The sequence below is a fragment of the Diabrotica virgifera genome, chromosome 7 (genome assembly GCF_917563875.1).
Source record: "Diabrotica virgifera virgifera chromosome 7, PGI_DIABVI_V3a".
In the NCBI taxonomy this organism is placed as follows: Eukaryota; Metazoa; Arthropoda; class Insecta; order Coleoptera; family Chrysomelidae; genus Diabrotica; species Diabrotica virgifera.
The window spans coordinates 163,408,083-163,428,025 of NC_065449.1; the positions used below are offsets into that span (position 1 = coordinate 163,408,083).

The window sequence follows — 19,943 nt, forward strand, 5'->3', positions numbered from 1 at the left end:
TTTAATCCTCAAATGGGAGAATAATATAAAATATAAGAGTCAATTTCGATTGTAAACTCTCTGAGAAATCTCGAATAAACACGTAGTAATTCATGTATCTATCTACCTAATTAGCCTTCTTCGGCCCATCTTTGGACATAGGCCTCCCCATTCCTTTTCCATTCTTCTCTGTATGTCGTTATAGTTATCCACTTAGAGCCCACGTGCTTCTTGATATCATCTGTCCATCTCATTTCGGACCTTCCTCTGCTTCGTTTATATTCCCACGGTCTCCAGTTTATAAGAATTTTGTTCCATCGGTCTTCTTTTTGTCCTATGTATATTGTGTCCGGCAAATCTCCATTTCAATTTTGCAACTTCTTGTCTAACATCCGTTTCTTTCTTAACCACTCATTTCTCTTTTTATCCATTAGTCTTGTGTGCAACATTTGTCTTTCCATTACACTTTGTGTTTTTATGACTTTGTCCATGTTTACTTTTGTAAACGTCCACGTTTGGGAACTGTAAGTGAGAACAGGGAATACGCATTGATTGTATACCCTAGTATTAAATGTTGTGGATATCTTTTGTTTTTAAGGATGTAGCTTAGTTTGCCAAATGCCGCCCATGCCAGTCTAACTCGTCTTTTGATCTGTGCTGTTTGGTTTTCCTTGTTAAGTTTTATAATTTGACCCAGATATATATCACGTGTATATCAGTAATTCACGTATATATCACCTAAAATAATCCAACAATTACAGTATAAAGTGTAAAGAATACGCTCTCATCCATACCAAAGTACAAAAACTCATCATAAATATTATCCAAATCCAACCCATTCACGCCCAGTGCTGAAATATATCGTTCCCAATCGTTTACATTCATTTTTAGTCTAGTAAAATAAAATTACACTACATGTAAATCAAAATGTAAATTCGTACAGGTTGAAACAAATTTTATATCAAAGTTTAGGTGGGTACAAAAGATATTTTCAAAAAAGTATCCAAATCATACAAGGGGATCATTGTTTAAATAATTAAAAAGGGGTCATTTTTGCAAAAAATTACTTTTTTAACTGCTGAGGTCATTCAATTACTAATGAAGGTCTATAGTAATATTTTCTGCAAAGTTGAAGGGGTAAATCTGTCACATAAGACTTACTAAATTAAATTTGACCCCCTATTTATTTAAATAATTATACATAAAACTTTAAAAACAAATTTGCAAAAAAATATTTTTCTCGTTTTAAATAAGCACTATAAAATATCTTATTTTACAGGAAAAGTTGCGCTATGATACCAGTATTAATCAAAAAAAAATTGGTCCAAAAATATTTAATATTTTTTAAGATATGGAATTTGTTTATCAAATGTTACTCTATTTTCAATCGCAAAAACGCGGTTGTTGCCAAAGAAATATTTACCTGTATTAAATTTTATTATTTTTATTCTTATGTATAATTTCGATAAATGTATTGATAAATTCACATTTTAATTAAACTTCCCCCTAAAATGGCATTTGAAAATTATTCAAATTTGTTTATAATTTGTTTTTTTAATAACGTCACGGGTATTAAATATTTTGAAATGCCGTTTCGATAATTGGATTCCTGGTAATTTTTCACTAAATAACAAATATTTTTGTCTTTTTTTCCTCTTCTTTTTTTCTTTCTTGGAGTTATATTACTATGGGCCCTTTTAGGGTTAAGTTTCATTAAAAATGTCGAATCTCTAAGTTGTAGATTCTATACCTAAAAATATTAAGATTTAACTAAAATCTCTTAAATAAAATGTGACTACTTACTGAGTTACAGGGTGTTTTATTTAAAAATTTAAAAATTATTTTTACCAAGTACTTTCAAACTATTTGACGTATCCTTATCATACTTGGCAGAGAGTGTGGGTACTATAGAGTCTACTAAATTGTGATATATAAAAGTTTCTAGCTACTACCAGAGGCGTACGACATGGGATAGTTAACGGTTAACCCTTCCCAAGTTCTACGCCACTGAGGTAATTACTATTTTAGCGAAATTTTTCGATTCTCCAATACTTTCTAAGTAAATAATATACTCTTTACTGGTAACGCTTAAGTCATTAGTTTTCGAGATATTGGACGTTAAAAATGAAACGGCATAATTATTTTGATTCATTCATTCATTCATTTTAAACTTCCAATATCTCTCAAACTGATGACTTTATCGATACCAATAGAGCTACTTACATACAAAGTATTGGAGAATCGAAAAATTTCGCTAAAATAGTAATTCACTCAGTGGCGTAGAATTTGGGAAGGGTCAATCATTCACTATCCCCTGTCGTACGCCTCTGGAACTGGCTAGAAACGTTTATTAATTACAATTTAGTAGGGTGTATAATAGCCACACTTTCTGCCAAATATGATAAGGATACGTCAAATAGTTTTAAAGTACTTGGCAACAATAATTTTTAAATTTTTAAATAAAACACCCTGTAACTCAGTAAGTAGCCACATTTTATTTAAGAGATTTTAGTTAAATCTTAATATTTTTAGGTCTACAATCTACAACTTAGAGATTCGATATTCTTAATAAAATTTAGCCCTAAAAGGGTCCGTAATAATATAACTACAAGAAAAAAAAGAAGAAGAAAAAACGACAAAAAAATTTTGTTAATTAGTAAAAAATTCCCAGGAACCCAATTATCAAAACGGAATTTCAAAATACTTAATCCCCGCGACGTTATTAAAAAAACAAATTATAAACAAATTTGAATAATTTTCAAATGCCATTTTAGGGGGGAGTTTAACTGAAATTTAAATTTATCAATACATTTATCGAAAATATACATAAAAATAAAAATAATGAGATCTTAACCAGGTGAATATTTCTTTGGCAACAACCGCGTTTTTGCAATTGAAAATATAGTAACATTTAATAAACAAATTTAATATCTTAAAAAATATTAAATATTTTCCGACCAATCTTTTTTTTGCTTAATACTGGTAATATAGTGCAACTTAATATGTAAAACAAGATATTTTATAGTGCTTATCTAAAACGCTAAAAATAATTTTTTGCAAATTTGTTTTTAAAGTTTTATGTACAATTATTTAAATAAATAGGGGGTCAAATTTAATATAGTAAGTCTTATGTGAAAGATTTACCCTTCAACTTTGCAGAAAAGAATCCCATAGACCTTCATTAGTAAGTGAATTACCTCAGCAGTTAAAAAAGTATTTTTTTTGCAAAAATGACCCCTTTTTAATTATTTAAACAATGATCCCCTTGTATGATTTGGCTACTTTCTTGAAAATATATTTTGTACCCACCTAAACTTTGATATAAAATTTGTTTTAACCTGTACGAATTTACATTTTGACTTTTTTTTATTTTATTAGGCTATTTAGTTTTCCGTGTATGTTGCCAATTCATAGAAGAATCTTTAATAACATCTTCTGACCAATATGCGGGTTGCCTTCCTCGGTCTATATTCCGCTAGTTTTCGTGCTTATGTGAATTTTTTTGCTGTAATAATAATTATTATTACATGTACTTGCGCTGGGCAATTTTCTTTGTGACACGGTGACAGGAAAATACAGCGTGTTTTATATATGTTCGTTCATGGGTATTCTTTCATTTTTCCGACTGTATGTAAAAGTTTTAACTTGTTCTATTTATGTTTTTTCAATTTCTATATTAAGTTCTTCTCTTGTTTGTCCTATCTGCATAACTTTTTTTATTAATATTTATCTTTATTCCATTTTCAGTGAGTACCTCTTTCCATTTTTCCAAATTATTTTGAAGTTCTTTTTCAGTTTTTGCAATAATAATATAAAGAATCTTTAGAAATAGATAGGAAAGAATTTCCTCTACATATAAAAGGTACCTATAATCTTACAAAAATAACTGAAAATGCCATTTGCGCCAACTTAAGAAATAATGTTAATATAGTAAAATTGATACACAGTAATTGTAATAACGAATTTTTATTATACTTATTTATTATTATGGTTTGTTTTTAAACTAAGAGAAAGAGACAGATTCATACCCAAGAAAGTTCAGAAAGAAAAGTCACCAAATACATGTTCTTTTTTGGTTGCTTATGTCGGCCTTCGATGGTCACAAATATTATATTATAATATTTTATTTAGCGTATGGCTTAAGTACATCACAGAATATATTTAGATTTATGCATTATCATTATACAATGCATCACAAACATATGTCCAGTTTTTTTATATATTCGATTGACCCTTCGGTTGCCATTACAAAGTCTATAGGGTCGCCTATGTATGCTCTGCGAGGGCAGTCCTGAACAATGTGCCTGATCGTCTGTCTTGCAGCGCCGCAAACACAAGCAGGCGAGGGAAGTTTATCCCATCTGTAGAGGGAGTCGGCGTATCTTCCACAGTTTGTTCGAATTCGATTAAGGGCTGCCCAAATCTTACGGGGAAGTTCAAATTCGCTAGGTTTTCCTATGATGTCCGGTAGACTATGGTAATGCGGATCTGTCTTACTTTCCCAATCTTCTCTCCATCGGGTATTTAAGTCAAAGTTGGATTGCTGCAGCGCTTGAGTAGATTGTAGAGGGGGTAACCTGGATCGGAGACGGTTTCCAAGAATATCGGGGATGTCGTTATCGACTAGAAGCTGGCGACTGTCCATTATTTTGTTATATTCTTTAACCAATGTATGTTCGCGGCGTAGGTTGGGTGGTGCTATATTACTAAGGGTAGGTAGCCACATTGTAGGGGTGGGCTTAATTGTGCCTGTTATCATACGCATAGCACGGTTTAGTTGGGTGTCGACCAGGTGGGTGTGCCTGCTATTTAGCCACACTTTTGCACAGTATTCTGCCACCGGATATATCAGGCCAAGAGCAGAGGATCTTAAAGTTGATGCTGTGGACCCCCATGTAGTGCCGCAGAGTTTCTGTATTATATTGTTGCGTGTTTTCAATTTTGCTGCTGTTTTCGTCAGGTGTGCTCTGAATGTGAGCGTTCTGTCTAGAGTAACCCCAAGGTATTTCGGGTATTTATTGTGTTTTCGCAATACAGCTCCATATAGTAAAAAATTTATCGTTCCTTAAATCAAAAAGTTCCCTATCCTGAAGGCCTACTCTCCTTAATACTTTCTTCTTTCTGACTCTGTCTTTTCATGATAATTTCATGTGGTGCCTGTCGAAGGCACCAATTCTACCCCTGTCAAAATCGCTAAATGGTGGTGATTTTGGTGTCTTCGAACTCGAGGCATTTTCTTACACTGAATATAATTGAATCAGTGAGATTAGAAGTGGAATGAGTCATTTGTTGGACTTTTCGATAAAATTGACGAAAACTGTTCCGATCAAGCAAACCTTATTTATTGCAACTACAATATATTTATGCTATATTGTAGTTGAAATAAATAAGGTTTGCTTGATCGGAACAGTTTTCGTCAATTTTATCGAAATGTCCAACAAATGACTCATGCCCTTTCTGATCTCAACGATTCAATTAGACTGAGGAATAATACCTACAAATTTCTGTGCCGGCCGTTCGTCATAAATCGGTCTCTTCACAAAAAAGTCATTCTATTGCCAAATAATTATTCCCTCGGGGTGTAACGCTTCTAATGTCACTGAGTATATTTCAATTTCGAGTACAAACCTTGTTCTTATTAAATATTACGCTTTTAGAGTCAAAAAACAATTGGGACAGTATATGCAAGAATCTACATAAAAATTCGAAGGCAAAAGTCGTTGCTGTTGATGCAAGAAATCATGGCGATTCTCCACACTGTAAGAAACATACATACGATTGTCTAGCTACAGATTTGAAGAATTTTCTGGAGAATATGAACTTCAAGAAAGTTAGTCTATTGGGACACTCGATGGGTGGACGAACGGCAATGCTTTTTGCCCTAAAGTACCCAGAGCTAGTGGAAAAACTCATAATCACGGACGTTTCCCCAATTTCGTCAAGTTCTTCTGTTAAAATGCTTCCTGGATTAATGAATAGTTTAAAGCAGATCCAAATTCCGCCAAACAAATCCTTATATGAGGCCAAGAAAATTATCGGCCCAAGATTGTACTCTCTGATAAAGAACAGATTAATGTTTGCGTATCTGCTTACTAATCTAGTACAAAAGAATGATGGAAGGTATTGTATTATGATGCGTTATTAATTTTTGATGATGTTATTTTCGTATAAATTCAATAATCCATCTAAAATTTTTCACTAAATAACTTTTTATTAGGAATTCTTGAGACTAATCGACATTTTAAACTTCTGCACTCAAATTAGTCTTTATCAATTTCATTGAATTTATAAATCGTTTATTGGTGATGAAGTCAATTTGGTTTCATACGGTATTTCCAATGCTATCAGTTGGAGTGCTCTACATATACAGTAAGCACGTAAAGGTTGGAATAAATTCATTTTCTCGAGAATTACCGAAACAGGTCAACTTTTATTTTTAAATTACGACTTTTTGGCATATCTATCATACTAGTGACGTCACCCATCTGGGCGTGATGACATCATCGATGATTTTTTTAAATGAGAATAGGGGTCGTGTGATAGCTGAATTTTTGAATTAAATTTATTGGCATAAAAAGAAGAATGTATGTAATTTATTTAATTCAGAATACATTATACTGCTCTCAGAAAAAAGAAAAAATGTTTATTTAACAAATAAATATTGTTTTTTGCTTAAATTCAATTAAATGCAGCCACCCACCTGCCTCTTGACTCTTGACAGTTTGAACATTAAATTTAACCGAAAAGCGATGATTATTTTTCAAATAAATATTTTTTTCTGTTTTCTGAGAGCAGTAAAATGTATTTTGGATTAAATAAATTACATACATTCTTCTTTTTATGTCAATAAATTTAATTCAAAAAAATTTTTTTGGACGCCCTGTATAAATAATTATGTTAACGTTTATACTACTAAATAGAGAATTGAATTACCTTTCAAATGAGCTATCACACGACCCCTATTCTCATTTAAAAAATCATCGCGCCCAGATTGATGACGTCACTAGTATGATATATAAGCCAAAAAGTCGTAATTTAAAAATAAAAATTGACCTGATTCGGGATTTTTTTCCAAAATCGTCCATTCTCGAGAAAATGAATTAATTCCAACCTTTACGTGCTCACTGTATAGTCTTCGAGACAGTAGTCCATTTATGATTGCAAATTTTATTTCTTTACAAATTTCCCCTCTGCGGTTATGGATTTCAAGACACAAGTTTTCTAATGTTGTCCTCTTCTTTTCTTGATCTTTTCGTTCAAATCTTTTATTAAATTCGTTATAATTTTGTATTTTTAAGATCTTTCTTTTTGTCTGTAGTAAGACAATGGTATAGCTAAATTCCTGTATTTGGTGCTCTCCAGATTCTTCATGCGTATATTAGACCTTAGGCCTGTTCATATCCGATCTTAAAGATGCAGTCGTATAATTTCTGATTTTGACTGCCCATCTCGCCATCTTTTAAATGGTCTTCCTGGTGGTCTGCTGCCTGTTCTTAAATTTTTGCAATTCTGGCTAGTCTCTCATTATCGTACGTGGGCGGTTCCGATAAGACCTCTCCTCCCGATAGCGCTACTATCGCAAGAAAAATGTACTATCGTATAATACATTCTTATAAATAGCCTGTGTCAAAATCTTAGCCAAATCGGATTCATAGTTTTGTTTTGACCGCGATTGGAAGCGAGTGGCAAAAGCCTCGGCTACCAAACTAAGAGTCACGCAGAGAAGAATGGAGCGGTCAGTGTTAGGAATAACTCTGCGAGACAAAATCAGAAACGAAGAAATCAGAAGAAGAACAAAGGTGACTGACGTCATCGAGAGGATAGCCAGGCTGAAGTGGAGATGGGCAGGACACATAGCCAGAGTGACGGATGGGCGATGGACGAAGAGGTTATTGGAATGAAGGCCAAGAGAAGACAAGAGAAGCGTCGGTCGACCGCCTACAAGATGGACTGACGACTTAAGAAAGGTAAATAAAAACTGGATGAGAGCGGCGCAAGATAGATGGGGTTGGAAACGAGGGGAGGAGGCCTATGTTCAGCAGTGGACTTTTGAGGCTGGATGATGATGAGGAAGCGAGTGTGTGGGGGGATTTTAGAAAAATGAAAAGAGAGCAATATCGGTCGTTGATTCTATTCTTGTTTTTGAAAGAGAAATCACGCAGCGAAATCAAAGATCACGCCCTGAGGTCAATATTTTCATTGATTCACTTCTTAGGTAATAGTGGTTGTTTTTCCTGTTTGGAACCTAATGTGTATATTTAAAGTGCCTATTTTCAAATTGTCGGTATATATGCACATTGCGAGCTTTTAATGCAGTGATTTGTGATTTCCACTTCCTTGTCAATCCTCATGTTGTTGTCCTTTTATATTGTTCATCCGTCTTCGAAGTCGGATCCACAATACCAGGACAAGAGTGCCCTACTACTTACCAGTTCGTCCATATCTGCTTGCCCTCGTGGGCAACCTCAAATTCACACGTGGGAGTTACTGCAGTACCATATTGCAGTTACTGGGATATGACACGTGGAGTTAACTGCTTGCGAAGACCATTTAATTGCATTTACCTGTATACCCTATTCCACGAACATACGCCTGTCTTGGATTACTTCGACAACAAATATTTTACTGTGCAAAATAAGAAGAACGAAAGTAAATTGCAAATTACATTGTTGTTTATTGGAATAATTATTAGCGCCATTTACTTTCGTACTTCTTATGTTGCACAGTAAAATATTCGTTGTCGAAGTAATCCAAAACAGGCGTAGGTTCGTGGAATGGCCCATAGTGTATACTGACCATGATTTGAATTTATTTGATCTTTTTTAGATCCTGTTCTTTTTTATATTTGTTATAAATTATGTTCATTTCTGTCCTTGTGTTTTAAGGAACCTTTTTAGGGAACGTTTTTTTTTTATTTTACATTTTTTTACTCTGCTTGTTATTTTATTTGCTTTCCATTGAACCGCTTAGTTTATTTTTTTATTTTTGATACAAATATAAATAAACAAAAATAAGAGTTCGTTGTTAATAAAATTACATTGATACTATTTAGCTACGGTTGGAGATTTAATACCAAAACTCTTTTGGAAAATTTTGAGCAGATGACAAGTTTTCCAAATATTTTTAACGTTTCTTTTGAAGGACGTACAATGTTTCTAGGAGGTGGAAACTCGGATCACATTCAGTAAGTTTACCAAAATTATTTTTTACTTTCACTATATTTAGGTATGCATCTCAATTTAGATTCACGTGATTTAATCTATGTAAAGTTTAAATTATTTTGGATTAGTTCATTTTTATATAGGTTTGGTACAGTATAAACACAGTTTCACGTCATTATCTACGTCAGAGATCTAAGTTGACATTGTTGCCAAATTACAAAAAAATTTCTGAATCCATTTTAAATCAAATACTTATCAAATACACACAGAAGTGTGCATACGACAAAACAAATTAATATTGAATGTAAATAAAAACAATAAACTATAAAACAATATATGAAATATTCCATATAGTAAATGAAAACAAATTTGAAGTGTCATAAAAATATTGTAAATGATAAAAATAAATCTGAAGTGTTAACACCGCGACTGTCACAAGTGTTATCAATGTATGCCAAAATGTCACATTCGTTCGATCACAATTAAATCCGGATGCGGACAAATGTGCTTCATAAAGAGGCTTTATAATCCATTTATAGAAATTAAATGAAAAAAGTTGTGGTATAATTCTTTAATTTTACATTAATAGAAATCTTCAAATACTATCTCTACGCGTATAATTATAAAAAATATGTCTAGTGACTGTAATTTATTTGACTAAAAGATTCTAAAAAGGAGCAGATTTACGACTTAAATATTTTGTGTTTGACTAAATGATTCTAAGAAGGAACAGATCTACGACTTTTTGTGTTGGTATCATGTGACGTCACTTGCAATAACGCGGATGACGTGCAACGGTATTTATACTATACGAACCATAATATGTATTTGTTAAGGATAATATTTTCTGTAATTAATATTATAGTCCATTTAATCACGGTTTATGCTCCGAATAGGGCTTTTCATTCACAGTCACTTGTTTCGAGCTTTTGTCGTATGTCGTATAATTCGTGTATATTAATATTATACACAGACTATACAACGTAAGACAGAAGCTCGAAACAAATGACAATCGATGAAAAGCTCTATTGTAAAGCACCGCTTACATTGACATGAAATTTGGTATACACATACTAGCTAATAGGACTTTTCATCGACTCTCATTTGTTTCGACCGTCTGTCATAATATGTTGTATAATCTGTATATATGAATATTATACACAGATTATACAACATATGACAGAAGCTCGAAACAAACGAGAGTCGATGAAAAGCCCTATACGTCAAAGAAAAAAAGTGATATTGTGAAGATGTGTTCTTTTGCTTTGGTGGTCTCACCCCTGCTCGAGGGTGAAAAATATATAATAAAATAAAAATGTATACCATTTTTATTCAGTTGCAATGCGAAGGCAAAACTGTCTTATTTTTCACTTAGAACAGAGAGCGCAAACCAGCACTCTAAATCGACGATTTTCGACTCTAGTTGGAGTCATCATCAGAGAGACGTAGGTTTGCGGGGATAAGCTCTCGGAGTTTCGTCATTTGGGACAGAGAGCAGCAAAACTACGCCTCTCTGATGATGACTCCAACTCGAGTCGAAAATCGTCGATTTATAGTGCTGGTTTGCGCTCTCTGTTCTAAGTGAACAATAAGACAGTTTTGCCTTCGCATTGCAACTGAATAAAAATGGTAATCATTTTTATTTTATTTTATATTAGTTTTACTCCTTTGAGTAACTAGGTCCATTTTCCGTTGGAATTTACCAGCTGAACAGACGGGGTCGTGAATTGTAAGTTTTTGAATTCCCTCTTCTCTTCTTCGCTTCAGCATCCATCTGGCTTGCAATTTTTAGAAGCCATGGAGGTGTTACCTCCAATATCTTTTAGGCATATTTTTAATATTTTTCAATATTTTTAATATTTCTATTACGTTGAAAACTTTGACTGAAAAATATATGTTCAAAATAAGCCAGAAAGTGGATAAACTGACTAATTGTAAGCAACTTTTGTTCTATAGAGTTTTTTTACTAAGTCAATATTTTTCGAGTTATTTGCGAGTGAATTTGTTAATTTTTCAACAAAATTTTGTCTTTCGCAAATAACTCAAAAAAGAAGTATTTTATCGAAAAAATATTCTTAGCAAAGATATAGAAGTCTGAAGTCTGTATAACTAGTAGAAGCAGAGTTGTAGCTCATGAATAGTATGTTCTTATTCGTCATAATCCAAATAGAATATTTCAACGTGAAGTAACCAAAATATAAATCACTTTTAGGGGAAAACTCATCACAACTTGTTTAGTGTTAAAAAAGCTTTTTAAAAAAGTTTCTAGCATCAAAAGTAAGCAAGTTACGCTTAAAATAAACGCTTTTTTTTTAGTGAAAAAAAATCGTGAAAATCATCCCCTAGTTAGCGTGCCAAATGAAATTAATCGTTACCGCTTCACAAGTTCTTTAATTTTGACTAACTATTTTTTTAAATTTGAATTTCCAAGAGATTTCAGATACATAAATCCAAATGGACTATTGCCGTTCTCCTCCTGTACCCTTCAAATGCATATTGTGCGTAATTTCATAACAATCTTGATTTCAGTACTCCTTATTTTAGAGAAAATTGTATATCTATCTAATAATAATGTGTATGTTTTAGGAAAAGTGACTTCCCGAAAATATTAAAGTTATTTCCAAATGCTGAACTTAAGTATATTGAAGGCGCAGGTCATTGGTTACATAGCGAAAAGCCAGCAGAGTTTTTATCAATTACATTAGAGTTTTTGAATAGGCGTTCGGATATTAAGCAATTAGAGTCGAAAACAATAAACTAACTGTGATAATTTACACTATGTCGATAGATATAATATAAAGTAAAGTCGAACTGTGTTTTATTTTACTATTTTTAGATTTTCGTTGTCTAGTCCTAGCTGAAATATTTAATGACATATACAAGGCAGGAAAAATACCAGCAGAGTGGCTGAAATCTGAGTTCGTACCATTGCCCAAAAAACCAGGAGCAAAAGTTTGTGAAGACTATAGAACCATAAGCCTAATGAGCCATCTGCTAAAGCTGTTTTTAAAAGTCATCCACAAAAGAATTTACCGGAAATGCGAGGAACAAATTTCGCCCAATCAGTTTGGATTTGTGAACGATTTGTTATACGAGGGACGATTTATTTAGCGCGCAGGTGTTCTTTCAAAAATGTAGAGATAGCAATTGTGATGTTTTTGCATGCCTGATTGACTACAAGAAGGCTTTCGATAGTCAGGTATGAACAAATGATGGAAGTGCTGAAGAGGACAGGGATTGACGGAAGAGTCCTAAAAATAATAGCTAACCTGTATTGGAATCAATCAGCGGTGCTCCGAATATATGGAGAATATACAAATCGGCTCAAAATCTTAAGGGGAGTGAGACAGGGGTGCATAATTTCACCGCTGATATTCAATCTGTACTCCGAACACATTTTTGAAGAGGTTTTTTGAGTCAAGCTGAGTAACCTGCGGTATGCAGATGAAAAAATAGTCTCCAATACCATAGAAGAGCTGCAAAACTTATTGAACAAAATAACGGAAACAAGTAGAACATATGGACTCGATATAAACACCAGCAAAACCAAGCTAATGATCATCGGCAAGGAAAACATAACCGGAACAAATCTGTATGTGAACCAAATGAGAATTGAACGTGTTTCACAATACAACTACTTGGGAACTATAATCAATGAGTCGTGGGACAATACCCAATAGACTAGAAGTCGCATCGCAAAGGCAAAAAGTGTGCTCTTTTCTTGACTATGTGTTCTGTGTTTAAGACGCATGACCTCGCCCTAGAAACAAAAATAAGGCTCCTTAAATGTTACGTGTACTCAGTACTTCTATACGGAGTAGAAACGTAGAAGGCGGAAACTCTATCAAAACTTGAGGCTTTTTAGCTATGGTTGTACAGAAAGATCCTGAAGATACCACGGACAGACAACCAATGAAGAAGGGCTACGGAGGATGAACACAACCGCAGATTTGGTCAACATCATGAAGGTCCGTGAGCTGCAGTACTTGGGACATATAATAAAAAAATAAAGGCAGATACGAGCTACTCCAATGCCAAGAATATCTTGGCTTTCTAACCTGAGAGCATGGTATAGAAAGACCTCAACACAACTATTGAGTGATTCAAAATCTTGCATGTTTGTATTTGGACACTATGCAGATATTTGAAATAAACAATGGACTAAAACTGGTAGATAAACTTTCACCACAACTCTTCAACTTAGCTCTGGAACACATATTCAGAAGTGCAAGAATCGAAAAAACGACTACATTACTGTTGACATTTGCAGACGATATCGGTCTAATAGGAAACACCAGACTAAGGATGAAGGAGACTTTCGTCAGGTTCGAGAGGGAAGCAGAGAAAATGAGTGTCCTAATCAAAGAAAATAAAACGAAATATGTAGGTATATGAGCCGCAATAACCAAAGCATAGACAGGATTGGTCAAAACATCACCATCGATGACTAACACCTCGATGAATAACTGAAGAAAATAACGGATCACAAGAAATAAACAATGGGATACAAGCGGGCAATATATGTCTTTATACCCTTCAAAACCGTATAACTATATAAAACAACTGTACATACAATTATCAACTATACAGGGTGTCCCAGACTAATTTAGCTACGCTATATCTCTTAAACGAATAGAGATTTTCGAATGGGACAAAAAGTGATATATTCTACTTGTAATACACTTTAATAAGGCGTAGAAAAAAATCATCCCCTAAATATTCATCCCTTAGTTACAACCCCTAACTTTAAATTTTTTAATAGCACCCTGTATATTTTTTTATAGTTTTGGATGTGGTCTTTTTCGTCTATTCAACACATTTTTTGAAAATAAAATCGGTTAATAAATAACCAAGAAAATATCAGCTTAGTTTTGTTAATTATGTGTCCCAGACTAATTTATCCTGGCTATATTTCTTAAACGAATAGAGATTTTCGAATGAGGCAAAAATTGATCTATTCCATTTGTAATACACTTTCATATGGCGTAGAAAAAAGTCATCCCCTAAATATTCATCCCTAACTTACAGGGTGCTATTTAAAAAAATAAAGTTAGGGGTTGTAACTAATTGATGAATATTTAGGGGATAATTTTTTTTCTACGCCATATTAAAGTGTATTACAAATGTAATAGAACAGTTTTTATCCCATTCGAAAATCTCTATTCGTTTAAGAAATATAACCTGGATAAATTAGTCTGGGACACATAATTAACAAAACTAAGCTGATATTTTCTTGGTTATTTACGAACTGATTTTATTTTCAAAAAATGTGTTGAATAGACGATAGAAGACCACATCCAAAACTGTAAAAAAATATACAGGGTGCTATTAAAAAAATTAAAGTTAGGGGTTGTAACTAAGGGATGAATATTTAGGGGATGATTTTTTTTCTACGCCGTATTAAAGTGTATTACAAGTAGAATAGACTACTTTTTGTCCCATTCGAAAATCTCTATTCGTTTAAGAGATATAGCGTGGCTAAATTAGTCTGGGACACCCTGTATATGTATACGCCAGTCAATGGGAGTAAAAATAGGATATTACCTCCGAATTCTATCCTACTGCATGGATTTTAATGAAATTTTGGGAGTAGCCTCTACTTATCTCCTAATTCAAAGTCTACCCTATGCCGATGTGTGCTTTTATCTTAAAGGGTGGTTCCCACCCCTTTTCGGGGGTAGAAAATTTCTTGGTTATCATAACCACGGAAGTGGCTATAGAGAACTTAATTATAAGGAAAAATTGTTCTTTATTTTTTTTTGAAAACTGAATATTTTTTGAGTTATTCGTGGTTGAAAATTGGCCATTTTCATTGAAACATACATAACACCTTTTCGAACGGTTTTTTGCAAATATCTTAAAAACTATGAATCTAACTAAAAAAACTATATAAAACATTTTTGTAGCTTATAAAAATACAAAGAGACTAGTTCTTTCATAAATCTTCTAGTTATAATATAAAAAGAGATATGCTAGGTGAAAATAGTTCGTTTTTTTGGTGCATGCTCAAATCGTTGTATTCAACTTAAAATAACAGACAAACGGTCGATAATATATGACATAGAGTAAATAAAGATCTTTAAAATAAGAAATATTAAAGGTATATTGCATTCAAACTAAGCGAGATATGCTGCAAAAAAATTGACGATTAATGTATTTTAAGAAAAAATGAGAAGTATATTTAACCTCTCATCCACCAGAGTTTTAATGCATCATTTTACTTCTACAATACCTTTTATTATAGTATTATGGACGGGTTAAAAATAATTGGTTTTTGAAAAAAAATAAGATCAATTTTTAGAACGCGTTTTTAGATTTGTTTAAAAATCTTCTTTTTCTACAGGTAACTTGAAAATGATAAGAGGTACAATAACGAAACACAAAACAAAATCCTACTTTTTGTGTCGTACCTTTTTTTCGTATCTCTTATCATTTTCGAGTTACATGGAGAAAAAGAAAGATTCTTAAGAAAATTTAAAAATGCGCTCCATAATTTGATCTTATTTTTTTCAAAAACTATTCATTTTAAACCCGTCCAACTTTTTGAACATAAAAATAACACTATAATAAAAAGTATTGTAGAAGGAAAACGATGCATTTAAATTCTGATGGATGAGGGGTTAAAATGTACTTCACATTTTTTTTTTAAATTCCATTAGTCATCAATTTTTTTTGCAGCATATCTCGCTTACTTTGAATGTAATCGACATTTAATGTTGCTCATTCTAAAGGTCTTTTCAATCACTACAAAAGGTATTGGTAGCATTATACAACTAAATTCGACCGTTTCTCTTTTATTTCAAGTTGAATACACCGATTTCAGCATGCACAAAAAAAAAACAAACTCTTCTCGCCTACCATATCTCTTTTTATGTTATAACTAGAAAACATGTGAAGGAACTAATCTTTTTGTTCTTTTATAAGCTACAAAAATGTTTTATATAGTTTTTTTCATTAGATGCATATATTTTAAGATATTCGCAAAAAAACCGCCGGAAAAGGTGTCATTTTCAACCACGAATAACTCAAAAAGTATTGACTTAAAAAAAAAATTATTGAACAGTTTTTGCTTAGAATTAGGTTCTCTAGCCACTTCCGTGGTTATTTTAACCAAAAAATTTTACACCCCGAGAAGGGGTGGGAACCACAGAGATCGAAGAACTATACACAGACGCCAACATAATAAAAGAAATAAAGTCCGGAAGACTCAAATGGGACATACTGACGAAAGAACAGTAAGGTTTGTATGGGAAGAAGTCCCAACTGAAAGAAGACTACGTGGACGCTCTCGACTCCTGTGGGGAGATAATATAGCATTAGATCTGAAAGCAATGGGCGTGGATAACTGGATGGAGATTGCTCAAGACAGTGTAGAGTGGAGGTGGAGGCATGTTGTCGAGTCAGCTAAAACTCACGAAGGGTTGTGACGCCACGGAGTAAGTACTATACAACACGACTACTGATAGTGCTGATTACTGATTAATAGACCATGACTCATAGTTGTCCCTTTAATACCTACCACAACTAACAATCCAATATCCAGTACTGTGCAGTAGCTAGGCTCTTTCCAAACTCACATATAAAGTAGTAAAAAAAAGTCTTTAAAGAATTTGGGAGATCGCCAAATACGTTTTCAAAGTTTTTGAAAAATGACAAAATTAATGGAAATAATACACTAAGAACTAGTAAAATTTCTATCGGTTAATCTGTATTTTCTAATTTATATATGAAGGCTGTATGTCTCTATGTCTGAAAGCCTACGATTTTTTTCTGTGAATTTGATGGCCTTGGTCGAGCCAATTAGCCAGACATTTTGTTATTTTAAAAACAAACCATTTTTTTTTTAGTCTGAGGAATTATTTCTGTATTTCTAACTCTAAATACATAACAAACTAACATATTATTACAATGATTATCTAAATAATACACTGTCTTGGTTGTAAATATTTTTTTTGTAAATATTTATTTTTTTTAAATTTTTTTATTGTTTTTTTTTACTACGCTAAGACATAAACCCATCTCGGAGGTTTACATCTTCTTAGTTTTTTTCTCTTTTTTTTCTTGTTCTTTTCTTTTTTCAATTTTGTCTGTCTTAATTTCTTTTTGTGTGTGAATTTGATGGCCTTGGCTGAGCCAATTAGCCAGACATTTTGTTATTTTAAAAACAAACAAATTTGATTTTTCAATCAGAGGAATTTTTTCTGTATTTCTAACTCTAAATACATAACAAACTAACATTATTATCTACATTATTATCTAAATAATACTCTGTTTTGGTTGTTCATTTTTTTTTTGTAAATTTTTATTTTTTTTTGTATTTTTTTGTATTGTTCATTTGTTTTTTTTTAATTTTTTTTTATTGTTATTTTTTATAAATTGTTTTTTTTACTACGCTAAGACGTAAACCCGATTCAACCTCGCGGAGGTTTACATCTTCTTAGTTTTTTTTCTTTTTTTGCTTTTTCTGTTTTTTTTTGCTTTTCTTTTTCTCTTTTTTTGTTCTTTTCTTTTTTCAACTATAATATACAATAATTACTTAAATCTACAGAGTTTAAAAAAAAATAACAACCAAACAAACATGTTTGTTTTGTTTTAACAAAATTTCTTAAATACAGGGTAAATTTTATGGCTACAATCTATATTTACAGTTTTTGATATGTTCGTAAATTGTTTTTAATATATTAATATCTTCAGAAAATATCAAATTGTTCAGCTAGACGGGAAGTGGAATTTTTAATATATTAAGATTATCATAAAATTTGTTTATATTTACTGATTGATGTGAACATTCGAGGAGAATATGTAGTAGATCACCTTCTTTTCCACACTCACAGTTAGGTGACTCTGTGAGACCCAAACTGTACATATGAAGGGGGGTAAGAGCATGATTACATCTCAATCTATTTATAACTCTTATGAAATGGCGATTTGATACAGAATGAAACCATCTTTTAATGGGAATTTCAGGCTGCATTTGTTTGTAATTACTACCAGTTCTCGTGTTTCGATAATACCTTTGCCAATTTTCTTTTTGGTGTCTTTTGTCTTAATTTTTCTTTTGTCTTAATTTCTGATATCGTTGTTATCACAGCGAAAAGATACGCGCTCGATACGAATTATATTTAATAGATCAAAATATAATATAAGTACCAGTATCATAGCTCTCGCAGCTTGAATGCCGTAAATGAATTGCTCATGGTAGTGCCTTTGTCAATTTTATTATCAAGTTCATGAGCCCATATTTCCAGTTTGTCTAAAAGTAAGTTTATTCCAATTACCAAAAATGGGAGTGTGTACTATTTTCCCCTTCGAGTATTGAAGAAAGTGTTTTAAGGCTTCTCAGATACTGACAAAAATTATTGATCAGAACCCATTCTTTATTTAATATTTTGCAATTATTTAGATTTTTTATGTTGTCGCAAAATATAGTTAAATCATTTTTTACACTTAAACCCCATGTTAGCATCTCGAATGACGAATGCCATCTTGTAAGCACATCTACTTTTGGCGTGGTCATCTTACAATTTATGGCCTTACAAGCACTGTTAAGTTAGTTGCAATTGCTCTGAGCTTTTGATTTTTTTTGATGAGGTATTTAATTTTACTTACAGGAGAGTTGAACGCTGTGTCTAGGTACACGCTAACGTGTACGCAAATAAAAAAGTTAGGTACACGCGAATTAAACTTCATCAAGCCAGTGACGTCATTATTTAGCGTGCGCAGTGACTGTATATTTTTGTACACGCTATTTTAATATGTTTAGTGTTTATTTGATAGTGACGTCGCTGACTTGATGACGTTTCGCGTGTACCTAACTTTTTTATTTGCGTACACGTTAGCGTGTACCTAGACACAGCGAGAGTCCCTATGTAACTCAGTATCATTTATATGTTTCGATTGGGTTCAACAACTTTTATGAAATCCTAAACCGTTAAGTTTAGAAATGTGCGAAGCATACAAAATGCTTATTTGAAAAATGCAACTACACATCAATTTTGGGAGCGCCAGGTTTCCCAACTGTCATCAATACGACTAACTTCACGCGTAACTTTGATACGAGAATTATAAAAACAATATGCATTGAAATTCACATGTATGTCTTTGTACTCACTTTAACGCTTGAAAAACTACGGGATCTGGATTTCAATGCATATATATTTTTTTAAATTCTCGTATCAAAGTTACGCGTGAAGTTAGTAGTATTGATGACAGTTGGGGAAACATGGGTGATCCATCAATTTTGCATTCGTCAGGAAACAAATGCAGAACCAGGACTCCCCGGGGTCCGGAGCCAGTGGCAGTGGAGGTCGTGTTAGCACGCAACGCAATAAAAAGATTGCCGGGGAATCACTGGACTGGTAATCAAGAAATTTCAAGATCTTGAACTTGAAATTTCTCGAGTCAAGACATAAGATGTAAAGACAAAATTTAAAAAAAAAATGTCTTGATTTTTCCTCAAGGCAAGTATTCTTGCCTTGTCTATCCGAGATCAAGTGAAAGCAGTTTTAGACCGACCCGATTAATTATATTAATATATTTTTTTGTAATTTTTTAAATGACCAAATTATATCAATATACCTACTGTTTTTTGCCATTTTTTAAATTTTCTTGCCATTGACCCCTATTTTCATTTCATAGACCCCCAATTTTTATTTCCGCTCACGTACACCCCTTGCAGATTTTCATCGACCCATGGGGGTCGATATATACCACTTTGGGAATCACTAGTCTAACCACGATTTAATGTATTGGATTTTCTATTTTGAATATTAATTATTTTCTAGGAATAAAAGTAAATAACAA

General features: G+C 32.7%; 1 protein-coding gene across 3 annotated transcripts in view; it reads left to right on the plus strand.

Moving 5' to 3' along the window:
- LOC126888841 (protein ABHD11-like) overlaps nucleotides 1–11,951 on the plus strand; it is a 45,879-nt gene extending 33,928 nt beyond the window's left edge. Inside the window, exons 2-4 of one of the 3 annotated variants that reach the window (XM_050657267.1) lie at nucleotides 5,637–6,099; nucleotides 9,032–9,163; nucleotides 11,727–11,951. In XM_050657267.1, coding sequence (XP_050513224.1) covers nucleotides 5,637–6,099; nucleotides 9,032–9,163; nucleotides 11,727–11,901 — 770 coding nt within the window. In that variant the 3' untranslated portion in view covers nucleotides 11,902–11,951. The remainder of the gene's footprint in view (nucleotides 1–5,636; nucleotides 6,100–9,031; nucleotides 9,164–11,726) is intronic. The other 2 variants (XM_050657266.1, XM_050657268.1) reach the window with 2 other exon arrangements.
- The last annotated feature ends 7,992 nt before the right edge of the window (nucleotides 11,952–19,943 follow it).